Source organism: Capricornis sumatraensis, chromosome 7 (genome assembly GCF_032405125.1).
Source record: "Capricornis sumatraensis isolate serow.1 chromosome 7, serow.2, whole genome shotgun sequence".
In the NCBI taxonomy this organism is placed as follows: domain Eukaryota; kingdom Metazoa; phylum Chordata; class Mammalia; order Artiodactyla; family Bovidae; genus Capricornis; species Capricornis sumatraensis.
Window position 1 is genome coordinate 93,447,976 of NC_091075.1, and position 14,118 is coordinate 93,462,093.

Below are 14,118 nucleotides of genomic sequence, written 5' to 3' on the forward strand. Positions count from 1 at the left end.
TGTGTAGCCTTGCAGCCTCCTCTGTCCATGGAATTCTCCAGCTAGAAATACTGGAGTGGGTTACCATCCCCTTCTCTAGAGGATCTTCCTGACTCAGGGATTGAACCCATTGCATTGCAAGTGGACTCGTTACTATCTGAGCCACCAGTGAAACCCAAAATTTTGAGGGGACCACATAAACCTTCAAACAGCCAAAGCAATCTTGAGAAAGAAGAACAAAGCTTAAAGTATTATGTGCCACAATCCAAACTTTATTATAAAGCTGTAGTAATCAAATGGAGAAGGAAATGGCAACCCACTCCAGTATACTTGCCTGGAGAATCCCATGGACAGAGGAGCCTGGTGGGCTGCAGTCCATGGGGTTGCAAAGAGTTGGGCATGTCTGAGCGACTAACACACATGCATAGTAATCAAAACAGTGTGGTATTGACATAGAAACAGACACATAGATCAGTGAACTAGAATGGCAAGCCCAGAAATAAACCCATGCATATATGGTCAATTAACTTACAACAAAGAAGCCAATATACAATGGGGAAAGGAATCTCTTCAGTAAATGGCGTTGGGAAAGCTGAATCAGTTCAGTTCAGTCGATCAGCCGTGTCCGACTCTTTGCGACCCCATGAATCGCAGGACGCCAGGCCTCCCTGTCCATCACCAACTCCTGGAGTTCACTCAGACTCACGTCCATCGAGTCAGTGATGCCATCCAGCCATCTCATCCTCTGTCATCCCCTTCTCCTCCTGCCCCCAATCCCTCCCAGCATCAGAGTCTTTTCCAATGAGTCAACTCTTCGCATGAGGTGGCCAAAGTACTGGAGTTTCAGCTTTAGCATCGTTCCTTCCAAAGAAATCTCAGGGCAGATCTCCTTCAGAATGGACTGGTTGGATCTCCTTGCAGTCCAAGGGACTCTCAAGAGTCTTCTCCAACACCACAGTTCAAAAGCATCAATTCTTCGGCGCTCAGCTTTCTTCAGAGTCCAACTCTCACATCCATACATGACCACAGGAAAAACCATAGCCTTGACTAGACGGACCTTAGTCGACAAAGTAATGTCTCTGCTTTTGAATATACTATCTAGGTTGGTCATAACTTTTTTTCCAAGGAGTAAGCGTCTTTTAATTTCATGGCCCCAGTCACCATCTGCAGTGATTTTGGAGCCAAAAAAAATAAAGTCTGATGCTGTTTCCGCTGTTTCCCCCTCTATTTCCCATGAAGTGATGGGACCAGATGCCATGATCTTCGTTTTCTGAATGTTGAGCTTTAGGCCAACTTTTTCACTCTCCACTTTCACTTTCATCAAGAGGCTTTTTAGTTCCTCTTCACTTTCTGCCATAAGGGCGGTGTCATCTGCATAACTGAGGTTATTGATATTTCTCCCGACAATCTTGATTCCAGCTTGTGTTTCTTCCAGTCCAGCATTTCTCATGATGTACTCTGCATATAAGTTAAATAAGCTGAATATGCACATGCAAAAAATGAAATCAGACCACTCTCTCACATCATACACAAAAATTAACTCAAAACGTATTAAAGACTTGAATGTAAGACCTGAACCGTAAAACTCCTAGAGGAAACATAAGTGGTAAACTCCTTGGCATTGGTCTTAACAGTGATTTTTTGAATTTGACACCAAAAGCAAAGGCAGTAAAAGCAAAAATCAAAAAATGGTACTCAGCTAAACTAAGGAGTTTCTGCTCGGGAAAGGAAAGCATCTAAAAATGAAAATACAACCTGAATGGTGGAAAATATTTGCAAATCATACATATGATAAAGGGTTAATATCCAAACGTTGTAAAGAACTCATAACAACTCAATCAGAAATAATGCATATAAAAATGAACAGAAGACCTGAAGAGAGATTTTTTCAAATAATATACGCAAATGGCCAGCAGACACGTGGAAAGATCAATATCACTAATCATCAGGGAAATACACATCAAAACCACAATGAACTATCACCTCACACCTATGACAATGGCTATTATTTAAAAAGACAACAAATATTGGAGAATGTGAAGAAAAAGAAATGTTTATGCACTCTTGATGGGAATCCAAGTTGGTGCATTCGCTATGAGAAATATGGGGAGTTCTTCAAAAAATGAAAAACAGAATTGTGTTTTCTTGGGCTCCAAAATCACTGTGGAGGGTGACTGCAGTTGTAAAATTCAAAGATGCTTGCTCCTTGGAAGGAAAGCTATGATAAACCTAGATAGCATATTAAAAAACAGAAATATCACTTTGCTGACAAAGGTCTGTATAGTTAAAACTATGGTTTTTCCAGTAGTCATGTATGGATATGAGAGTTGGACCATAAAGGAGACTGAACACAAGAGAACTGATGCTTTTGCATTGTGGTGCTGGAGAAGATTCTTGAGAGTCCCTTGGACAGCAAGGAGATCAAACCAGTCAATCCTAGAGGAAATCAACCCTGAATCTTCACTGGAAGGAATGATGCTGAAGCTGAAACCCTGATAATTTGGCCACCTGATGCAAGAGCCAACTCATTGGAAATGACCCTGATGCTGGGAAAGACTGAAAGCAAAAGAGAAGAGAGTGACAGAGGATGAGATGGTTAGATAGCATCATCGACTCAGTGGACATGAGTTTGAGCAAACTCTGCGAGATATTGGAGGACAGAGGAGCTTGGTGTGCTGTAATCCATGGGGTCACAAAGAGTTGAACATGACTTAGTGACTGAACAGCAACAGTGACAACAAATGATCTAACAATTCCACTTCTGAGTATTAACTCAAAGAAAATTAAAACTGTTGAAAAGATTTCTGTACTTTCATGTTCTGAATGGCATTATTTACATGCTGGGAAAAATTGAAGGCAGGAAGAGAAGGGGACAACAGAGGACGAGATGGTTGGATGGCATCGCCAACTCAATGAACGTGAGTTTGAGCAAACTCTGAGAGATGGTGAAGGACAGGGAAGCCTGGTGTGCTGCAGTCCATGGGGTCTCAAAGAGTTGGACAGGACTGAACGACTGAACAAGAGGAAGATACGGAAGCAACTTAAGTGTCCATGGACGGTTAGGTGGATTAAGAAGATATGGTACATATATAATATAATATTACTCAGCCATAAAAAGAATGAAATAATGCCATTTGTAACAACGTGGATGGCTCTTGAGGGCATTATGCCAAGAAATGTCAGGGAGAGAAAAACAAATAACATATGGTCTTCAACATTGCAGTCAATGTATTTACTAGGTGTACTTTACTCAAATGAGAGCTATAGTTGCAGATACTGCCAAGTCCTTCCCTTCTTAGTGCTCTCACTGGGCTTTGTACTTAAGGTTCTTAACATGTATTCTGGATAAGTTTCACATCTTTTGTTAGTTTGAGTGCTTTTTGGATTTGTTTTCCTTGTGCATCCCAGCACCTGGCACAATACCTAAAATACAGTAAGCCGGTTGAGTGAATGGTGATAGCCATCACCGTTGCCGGTGATTAACACAGGAAGTCCTCTGAGTTATGTGAACCATCTAGCGAGGGTAAAATCCTTGCTTTAGCTTGACATCTCAGAATCAAAGGGTCAAAAGGTTAGGAATGGGAAGTGTGATCACTCTCTGAGAAGCTCAGATCTGAGGGCTCAGACTGAACATGCTGTATGGTTGGAGGGAATTGCTGTGGCTTTACAAGCCTCTTGGAGATTTCATGTGTTAACTGTGGTGATTCCAAGGGATAGTGTGGGGGCCAGATATAAATAGCAGAACACAAATGAGGTAATGTGCCACTGCCAAGCTACTGCTGGGGATGTTTATAAAAAGAAAAGCATTCCCTTTTCAGCTCTCAGTGTCAACAACCTCCTATCCTGAAGACACCCTCACCACAACTGAGAGAGTGGGGAAACAGTGAGACCTAGCATCATTTAAAACTCCACAGGCAGAAAAGCCAGGTAAACATTTTGACTTATTTACATTTAGACTACGGAAGTGAAGATTTTTCAAGAAAATCCTCATTCAGAGCTTGTCTTGTAACAGTTATCTGTCAAGTGTTATTTTCAAAATCTCTTTTCTAAAGGGATGATTAACACAGAAGTGACATTTTTGTGCTATCTTTTAATATCTTTAATGAAAGAGACTGCTTGTGAATAAAGATGGTATTCTGGGGCCAAAGGGAAGACTATCTTCTTTCCCTTGTGCTGTTCATCCCCACTTTCAGGTGCCAGAATATGGTGATTGGTAGGATGAAAAAGAGATTTCAGTTCAGTTCCAGCCATGTCAACTTTGTTTTAGGTATGTAGAAAAAGCCGAAAAGCAGCCTTTAATTAATTGAATCAGTTAGTGATTCTGGGACACCTTCAGCCCTTGATGGCCTCTTACCCTCCTGTTTACCTGCTTCTGTCTCATGAATGTTGGGATGAATATTGGGCACACAGCCAGTAGAGTTATATAATCTTACCAGAGTTGCTTCCTGTTCACCTTCTTATTCTCATTCCTGCTTTCAGCAAGTTATTCAGGATGCTTGTTTATCCTTGGCTTCTCTTAAATGTGAATATTTGGGAGGAAGAGAACACCCCAGATAACCTTCTGGTTTTTACCACTACCTGTCTCCATCCTACCAAATGGGTGTCACTTGGTTTGTAGAGAGGATGAAGAATGAATGTGTGTGGATACTAACTCCTGGAGAATTCTTGGAGACAGGGAGCTAGGAAACCAATCTGCAATGGTGTTGTGTTTTTCTTTCTTTTTTTTGTTGTTCAGTTTGTGTTTTCCTGTGTATGATGAGGGGAGATTGAGAGGGAGGAAGAATAATTGACTATCAGTGACTGTTGTTGGGAGAGACAACATGTCTAAAGGAGAACGGAAATTGACAGATTTAATCCTGAGCAAATATCTGAAGTTTTCTGAGCTTTTGTTTCCTCATGTGTAGAATGAAGGTGTTAGATCACCAGACAAAATCTAATGACCCTTTCAGCCATTGGGAATTTATTCATAATCACTTCCTAACCATCATGATACCCACTCTTACCCAGAATGAAAAAATGTATATCATGTGTGTCATCCTGTTCTACTTCTCTAAACTTCTACTAAATTGGAATTCTTTCATTTTAATTTAGAAGAGTAAAATGAAGACAGGACATTTTGAAATGGTCACCGTGCTGTTGGCATCTATGATTCTAATGGACATCCTCCAGGTAATGTTAGGAATGGGAAGCATGTGGTCATTGGAACGGGAACTCTTGGTATAAGGTTGCCTGAGGCATTTGTGTGGGTTGATGATAGAAATGAGGACAGATATAATAATAATGTTAGTTTTTTTAAATGTTTGTTTTTTAGATCTTACCTTTTACACACTGATACATGTTAACTGTAAAAAATTAAAAATTAAAAGTAGACAAAGGGAGGAAAGTAAAAATCATCCACAGTTTTCCACCCAGAGGGAATGAGTCTTAATCTGTTGGTGTGTAGGCTTCTCAGCTTTTTTCTATGTATTCATGTTTGTAATTTACAAGATAGATTCATACTACATATAGTGGTTTTTTTTTTACCTTTTTAAGTTAATACTCTGCTACAGGTGTCTGTCCGTGGCATCGGATATTCTAAAAACATGTGTTTTTCTTCATATACGTTGACAGTGCGATGTCTACTTGCTTCCCATGTTTTATATAGTGGCTATTTTCTCCCATTCAGCATTCTTTTTATTCTGATAGAACTTTCATGATTTTATTTTTTACAATTGAATCTTTAAACATTCTGTAACATGTTTTTATGTAAAATATGAGCCAGGTATCTTATTGATTTTTTTCCCCCACATTGTTAGCTTTCACAGCACTACTGAGTATTTGTCCACTGATCTGAAGCACCTTCTTTAAAATGTGTTAAATTCTTAAAAACTTAATCCATTTTGAGTTTAATAATCTGAAATATTGTTTATAGAATCATTGTATATTCTGTTACCTGTTTTGCAGTGTGACTTTTAAAAAATTGAAGTGTAATTCTCATATAAAAAGATACCATTTTAAAGTGTATAGTTCAGTGATTGTCATATATTCACTATGTTGTGCAACCATCATCACTTTATCTCATTATAGGATTCCTGTCACCCCCAAAAGAAGCCCTGTAGCTGTTAGCAGTCAGTTCCAATTCCCTCTTGCCTATATCCCCTGAGATCCACTAATCTGCTTTGTCTCTATGAATTTGCAGATTCTGGACATTTCATCTGAATGGAATCATACAATATCTGGCCTTCTCGGTGGCTTCTTTTAGCATAACATTTTCAAGCTTCGTACATGTTGCAGTGTATATTAGTACTTTGTTCTTTTTTGTAGTATAGTAATATTACATTGCATGGTTAGGCCACATTTTGGTTATGCATTCATTAATTGTTGGGCATTTGAGTTGACCCCACTTTTTGATTCTTATGAATGAATGTGAGTATGCATGCACAGTCCTGTCCAACTCTTTGTGACCCCATGGACTGGAGCTCCCAGGCTCCTCTGTCCATGGGATTTTCTAAGCAAGACTGCTGGAGTGAGTTGCCATTTCCTCATTCAGGACTTATGAATGAATAGTCCTGCCACAAACTTTTGCAGACAGATTTTTGTGTGAACATATATTTGTGTGAATATATATATTTTCAGTTCTCTTGGGTTTATACCAGAAGTATATAATTGCTGGGTCATATGGTGGCTCAATGGTTTAACATTGTGAGGAACGGCCAAATTGTTTTCCACATTTTGTGTTACTTACACAGCAGTGTATGAGAATTCAGTTTCTCTATATCATTGCCTACATTTGCTGTTTTCCCTATCTTTATATCCATCCTAATGGATATGAGGTGGCATCTCACTGTGATTTTGATTTGCCTTTTTAATATTTTTCTGCAACATAATTTTTATGTGTTTATTTATGAATGTTTCATAATTTAACTGATATCTTTTAAAATCATTTTTACATTTTTGTAATAAATTTTTGGTAATTAAGCTTCATCCATATAGCCTTGTTTCGGTGGATAACTCAGGAAGAAAATATAATTAGTAGCCTTTGTACCTGTTCCTTAATGTCCATTCAGTTTTCCCTGAATGGTGGTGGCATTTGTGGGCTTTTTCACTGCTCAAGGTACTCACTGTTCAGAACACACAATCAGCTGTGGCTTTGGGCCAGAAAGACTTGAAGTCTAAAATTAGACATGTGGAGACTGGTTAGAGGCACAGGGGAAAGACAGGAACATAGTGGATCAACTCTTGGATATGATGTAAGGAATGTGGGAGGTGGTTTCAGGGCATGATGTCTTATAATATGTTGAAGTCTTGAAGATAAATTAGACATTGGTGCCCAGGATGCACTCTGGTACATTTTGTGCTGTGGAGGAAAGTGCATTTCTTGGCTAGGAGATGGCAATGATTTGATCTATTAAAGCTCAAATTCCCACTTCAAGAAACTGACCTACGGACCTAGAATTTCAGGGGTCTCAGTGACTTTCCCAGTAGAATATTTTGTGCCTGGTAATCAGACAGTTTCTGATGTCAGTACAGTTCCTACTAGCACTGCTTGTAAGATGGTGTTATGAGTTTTATTCCAGAGTTTTCATAAGTGTTGTTATAAAGACAAAGTTAAATTCTTTTTTTTTTAAGTACTATAGAAATCTCAGTGGTCTTTATCATCAGAAACATATTTTGGTTAAGGAACAGACTCTGGAGCCAGATTGCCTGGGTTCAAATCTGAATTCCATACAAGTTAGTCTCCCTGCCGTAGTTTCCTCATTTTAAAAGAGGGACTAATAATAGTACCTACCTACCTATGGATATGAAGTTGGACTATAAATAAAGCTGAGTGCCAAAGAATTGATGCTTTTGAACTGTGGTGTTGGAGAAGACTCTTGAGAGTCCCTTGGACTGCAAGAAGAGCCAGCCAGTCTATCCTAAAGGAAATCAGTCCTGAATCATTGAAAGGACTGATGCTGAAGCTGAAACTCCAGTACTTTGGCCAGCTGATGCGAAGAACTAACTCACTGGAAAAGCCCCTGATGCTGGGAAAGATTGAAGGCAGGAGAAGGGGACAACAAAGGATAAAATAGTTGGATGGGATCACTGACTTGATGGGCATGAGTTTGAGTAAGCTTCAGGAGTTGGTGATGGACAGAGAGGCCTGGTGTGCTGCAGTCCACGGGGTTGCAGAGTTGGACACAACTGAGTGACTGAACTGAACTGAACCTACATCATAGGGTTACCATGAAGATTAAATGAGTTAATATATATGAACACTTAGTGCTGCACACACAGAAAGCACTCTGGAGAAGTTTTTTTTAGGCCTTAGGAGTGCAGGGCATGAGTGAGAAGGAGAAATCTAAGAAAATTTCACCAATGAATGGATGGTTTTATGTAAGGACTAGGTTTTGATGCCAGCTATAGACAGTAGGGTTGTAAGTTTGGCCTTGCTTTTAGATTGTTTTGTTTGAAGGATCTTTGAGCACCTCAAGTGAAATTATTAAGCAGGCAGTTGATATACAGAAGTCAAATGGAGTTATTAATTATGTAGTTGATATATAGATCTTGGACTTACACAACACGTCAGAGATATTCAGATGATCATTGAAACTATGGGTCTTACATCATTGCCTAAGGGTAGACTTGAGATTTGGAAAATAAATAGCCTTGAGAAACTGTGACCTTTAATTGCCAATTGGAATATGCTGGACATGCAAAGGAGTCTAAGAAGTATTCCCTTAGAGCTGTTGAAGCTCAAAAATGTCAAGTGCCATACGTAATCAGTACCTAGTTAGTAACAGAAATGGAATTAGAACCCAGATCTCTCTGGCTCAAAGCTAGTGTTACGTATACTACACTACCGTACTTCTTATGTTATGTGTATCATTTAAAGATGCTTAGTCCTTTTCCAGTTGCATAGAACAAAAAGCCCAGATGAATAGGGAATTTACTGTTTCTAACAACCGAAGCAAAATACAGCTTTCAGGTAATGCTAGACTCAGGCCTTAAGTAATGTTATCAGGACCTCATCTCTCTTCACCTCTAAGCTCTACAAACCTTTCTTTGTTGGCTTTATTTGCAGACAGGATTCTTCAAGGGACTAAAAGGATAACTATTGGCTTCCCCAAGCCAATATTATCCTTAGAGCGTATGGTTGAAGGAAAAGAAAGCCTTTTGTTTATCTGGGAGTGCTCTGGTTTTTAAGCCAGCATCATTACTTATAATAGGGGCTGAAGATGCAGAATTAGTCCTAGCCAAACCATACAGAAAAAGGAGCGGTGTCCTCAAAGAAAAAGGGGTAATATTTGCCTTTATGTGTGTATCTATCTAGTAAAGTGTTTCACACAGGGTATTTCAGATTCACTCAATAGTCTTGAGTGGTTGAGGAAATCAAGCTTAAGAATATCTTTCAGAGCCAGGACTGCCACCCATTTCTTTTTTTCACACTCATTTTCTTTCCTCTGTACTACAGGGTTCAGATGAATGACTTACAGGCATGGTCATGCTTATACTTGCCGTTTACTCTTTCATGTAAATATGTCACAGCTGGGAGAAGTTATCACTAACAGTGGAATATACTTCCTATATAAAAAGATATCAGAAGTTCATTGTGAGCAAGGAAGAGAGTCTTGGCAAGGTTTGAGAGGATGCAGGATTCTTTGCAGAAAATTGAGAGAAAATGATATACACTAAATATTTGTATTTCATGAGTACTAATTTCCTTTTCCTTTGCAGGTAAAAGCTGAAATGTTAGATATGGCACATAATGCATTTGATGATGAATACCTGAAATGTGCTAACCGGATGGAAATCAAATATGTTCCTCAACTGTTCAAGGAGGAAAAAGCAAGCCTCCAGCTCTTAGAAGATGTGTGGGAAAATGCAGAAGCCAGGTGGGAAGCTCGGAAGCCTCAGCTCTTTCTCCCTGTGAATTTCAAGGATAACTATGGTATAGCCCTGATGGCCTATATTTCTGAAGCTCAAGAGCAGTCTTCCTTTTACCATCTGTTCAATGAAGCTATGGAAATGGCTGGCCAGTCTCGAAAAGATTATGTCTATGGCTTCCAGTTCAAAGCTTTCCATTTTTATCTGACAAAAGCCCTGCAGTTGCTGAGAAGATCTTGTGAGAACAGTTACAAAAACGTGGTGTACAGCGTAAGGCTGAATACTTCATTTACATTTGGAGAGCTGAACCAAGCCCGACTTGGCCATTTCACCTTGGCATATTCATCCAAACCTCAAGCTGCTGATGGCCAACATGTTCTGTTAACCATCAAAACATGTTTTGGAGTTGCTGTTGAAAAATTTTTTCATAAAGAAAGTGAAAGAATTGTTTTAATACCTCTGAATGAGGTTTTTCATGTGTCACAGGATGAGGCTGGCAATAACCTTATCCTTCAGAGCACAAACAAGACCTGCAGCCACTATGAGTGTGCATTTCTAGGTGGTAAGTGTCTCTGTTCTGTCTGTGTGTGTCTAGGACGGGAAGAGGGAGTCTCAGGCCCAGGGAGAAGTCAGAAAGGAAAGTGGGAGTCTTGAAGGGAGAAAAGTCATTGGTGGTCTCCTGTCTAGCTCTTTTCATACCATTAGTTTCTTTATCCATAATTTAGTTTTATCAAAATCATACAGTATTATTGAAAATTTAAAAAGTAAAATAGTAATATAAGGTAATAGTTCTCAACCAGGAGCAGTTTTGTCTGGGAGGATCAGTTGACCGTAGTTGGAAACATTTTTAATTGTTGCACCATCTCCGTGTGCTAGCACCGTCTAGTGGGTGTAGGCCAAAGAGCACTGCCGAACTATTCGCAGACAGCCCCCACAACAGAGAAGTGTCTGGTTCAGAACCCTTCATATAAGGCTTACAGTGAAAAATAGCCCTAGCCCTGCCTACCCCTTTCTAAACCCAATTCCCACTCCTCAGTGGCACCCTTTTTGTTTTTTAACTATTTTTTAGATACTTACTGCATGTTTCTAAGTAAATAACATGCTTCAGCATGTTTTTCTTGATTTAAAAATGTTAGACATTATTTATTGACTTCCCAGTACTTATAGAGAATAAATATTTAGCCCTAATATACCCTACATTAATTAGGAGTTCTTTATAGCATTCAGTTGTAACAGAAAACCTGCCTGGTGGCTCTCGTTTAATCAAAAAACTGCAGGTGGGCTGTCCAGAGTTGGTACAGGAACTCAGCTACATCATGAGTAACTCAGACTCTTTGTTTCTTGCCCACCAACTTTAGCATATTGAATTTGTTGATTCGTGTTTTCAGTGTGACTGTTGGCAGATATAGGCATCAGTCCATGTCCAAGATGAAATGAAGGGAAAGGAGGATGGCGGCCAAATCTGCCTGTTTAACCAAGAGGGTAAAGCTTCCCCAGAAACTCCAGGTAGATTTCACCAGATTGTGTGTTATTGACTGGAACAGCTACTTGGTCATCTGCTGACTCATTCCCTGATGCTGGGAAAGATTGAGGGCAGGAGGAGAAGGGGACGACAGAGGATGGGACAGCTGGATGGCATCACCAGCTCAATGGACATGAGTTTGGGTGAACTCTGGACAGGGAGGCCTGGCGTGCTGTGATTCATGGGGTTGCAAAGAGTCAGACACGACTGAGCGACTGAACTGAGCTGAACTACAAGAAAATCTTGCAAAGGGGTAATTAGCTTTTCCAGCCTCTATTGTGTGAGGAGGCAGGGGAGAAGGGAATAAGAAATAGCTGTTAGGTCAGTAAATTAAAAGTATCTGATAAACATCACCCTTCTCAATATTTGTGCATTTTCCCTTCCCATTCTCCCAGAGTAGACAAGACTGCTACCTTTTCTTTTTAAGTACTTCTTTTACTCCAGAGTTACTAGTTGTATGATTTTTTGTTTCCTTAGTTTTTTACATGCCATCAGTAATTCACCCCCTGAACTGTTAAAAATGCACATCTTCTCTTAATAAAATTTAGGCGTATCAGATACTCTCCCTCCACCCACCCTCCTTGAATAAAATTTAGGCATATCAGATACTCTCCCCACCCTCCTTGTACTCCATCATCCTGCTTTGTGAAAATATCCTGAAATCTCTCCTCACTGCTGTTCTGAGACTTACTTTTGCTTCTGCCCTATGAAGAATCCCCTATATCTTGAATTTGTTCCTCTTTCTTGAATTACTCCTTACTTTGGAAGGGGTAGAGATTCTTCAGAAGCTTTCTGAGGAAAGAGACAGGCAAATTTTCTAAGACTTTGTACATCTTAAAAATCTATCTTTAAAGACTTGAATAATAGTTTGTAGATTTGTATTTCTGTTTTGGGAATTATTTTTCTTGGAATTTTGGAGATATTCCTCCACTATCTTTTACTTTCTGATGTTGCTGTTAAAGAATGTGAAGCCATTTTCATCACTGAAACTTTGAGTGAGACCCGTTTTTTCCTCTGGGAGTTTCTAGATATTTTCTTATCCCCAGCATTCTGAAATTTTATGATACTGTGCCTTGTTGTATATGAGTAAAGGGTTAACAAAACCCTTTCTCCTTCATCCTATGAAAATAGCCTCTTGATGATCTTCTAGCACTATTTCTCTGTAATCTACTACAGAGGGAATGACAGCTGTGTAACCATGCAACGCTGCCTAATGGTAAACATAACCCTTGATTGCTAGAGTGCATGAGCTGAGAGATTGTGAATGAAGTATAAATAACTGGAGGGAAGCCATAGCTTTGGGCATTCCTGAATGTGGTGTGATGTACTGAAGTATTCTTCTTGCTGAGTGCTGGAGTGCACTCATGGACTAACTGATGTGAGAGATGTTGTCTTCTGTATGTGGCATGAGGATACTAAACTAGGATGGGTCCTGTACCCACCTGTGTAATCTCGTCGTCTTGTACCTGAGCTGTCATTCTGGGGACTGAAGAACAGCCCTGGACTGCTGTGAGGACTTGTGTTGAAGGTTTATATCCCATGTCACTCTGAAGTAGTATGCTCTGTTCTCTGCCTACAAAACCAAGTAAACTGGTGAGGGGATGCCTTTGGGGTCTCATGAATGTGATTGTCTAGCTGAACCCAAAACTATGGCTGCTTATCAAGCAGAGAAAGTACTGAAGTAGGGCCTTGGAAGTGGGATAGAAGTTTAGACCGAAACTCAAATGTGCAGCACGTTATGAGATAAAAAAAAAGAACAGAGAAGTGCTGGTGAGATACTATACCTGGAGGATGGAGTAGGGAGGAAGCTGGTCCACTTTTGACTTAATGGCAGAAGTTGTGTAACCATTGAGATCCCTGGGGCACAAAAGGAAGACTTTAAGGAAGTCTTCATGCTTAGGGTCATATACATGCACCATTTGCACCTGCATGATCCAGAGAATGAGTGCTTCCGTAAATTTTGCACTTTACATACCTTTTTTTGCCTCACTCTAGTTCTGATCCTGAGTTGGAAATAAGACAACTGTTCTCCTTGAGGGACAGATGAAGGCTGGAGTGAGCAAATTTATGTTGAGAGGAAAAGTGCCCATTTCCTTCACCGAACATGCATCGAACCTGACCAAAACCAAGCCCCTCAAGCAGCTCATGGTTGCTAACTGTGGGCATTTCTCTCTTCCCAGTTCCCCAGTACATCACAGTGGCTTGAAATTGGCCATGGTTGAGAGTTATACCATGGACATCAGCAAACACTACAAATCAGGACCTGTGTTCTCCACCCCAGAACCTGTTCAATTTTACCAGCATGTTATGGCCAGAAACCCAGTTGCAGCTGGGCTGACAAAATGATACCACTTTCAGTGGTGCATTCAGCCAAAGGCTGTTTGGAGAGGCATTGGTTATACAGAAGCCCTGGCTACAATAGCTACAGTAGGCCAAACCTGGTATCTGGTTGAAGGACAGAGGTGGGCAGTGGAGCGCACAGAGTTCACGTTTGTGAGTATGATTACGATAAAAGGGGTGGAGCCATCGGGTTGATCCAGAATGAGCCAGCACTCAGACCTACATGGGCTAGTGTGTTACTAGCCCAGTGTGAGGAAAGGGGAAGAGAATGGGCAAACTTCTGAGGGCCTTCCCAGAAAGTTAGCCAGAGGTCGTACAGCAAGTTAATCTTCAAACCAGCTACAAGGGAAAAACCTTTTTGGAGGCTCACATGTATACTGTTTGGAGAGCTCTGACAAAGTCAGGCCCCTGCATTTGATTGTATTGCTTTA

General features: G+C 40.2%; 1 protein-coding gene across 1 annotated transcript in view; it reads left to right on the top strand.

The window, feature by feature from the left end:
- The first annotated feature begins 3,830 nt into the window (after window positions 1–3,830).
- Window positions 3,831–14,118, top strand: part of ART3 (ADP-ribosyltransferase 3 (inactive)) — a 32,017-nt gene continuing 21,729 nt past the window's right edge. Inside the window, exons 1-3 of the mRNA XM_068975342.1 lie at window positions 3,831–3,906; window positions 5,071–5,148; window positions 9,676–10,387. Coding sequence (XP_068831443.1) covers window positions 5,080–5,148; window positions 9,676–10,387 — 781 coding nt within the window. The 5' untranslated portion in view covers window positions 3,831–3,906; window positions 5,071–5,079. The remainder of the gene's footprint in view (window positions 3,907–5,070; window positions 5,149–9,675; window positions 10,388–14,118) is intronic.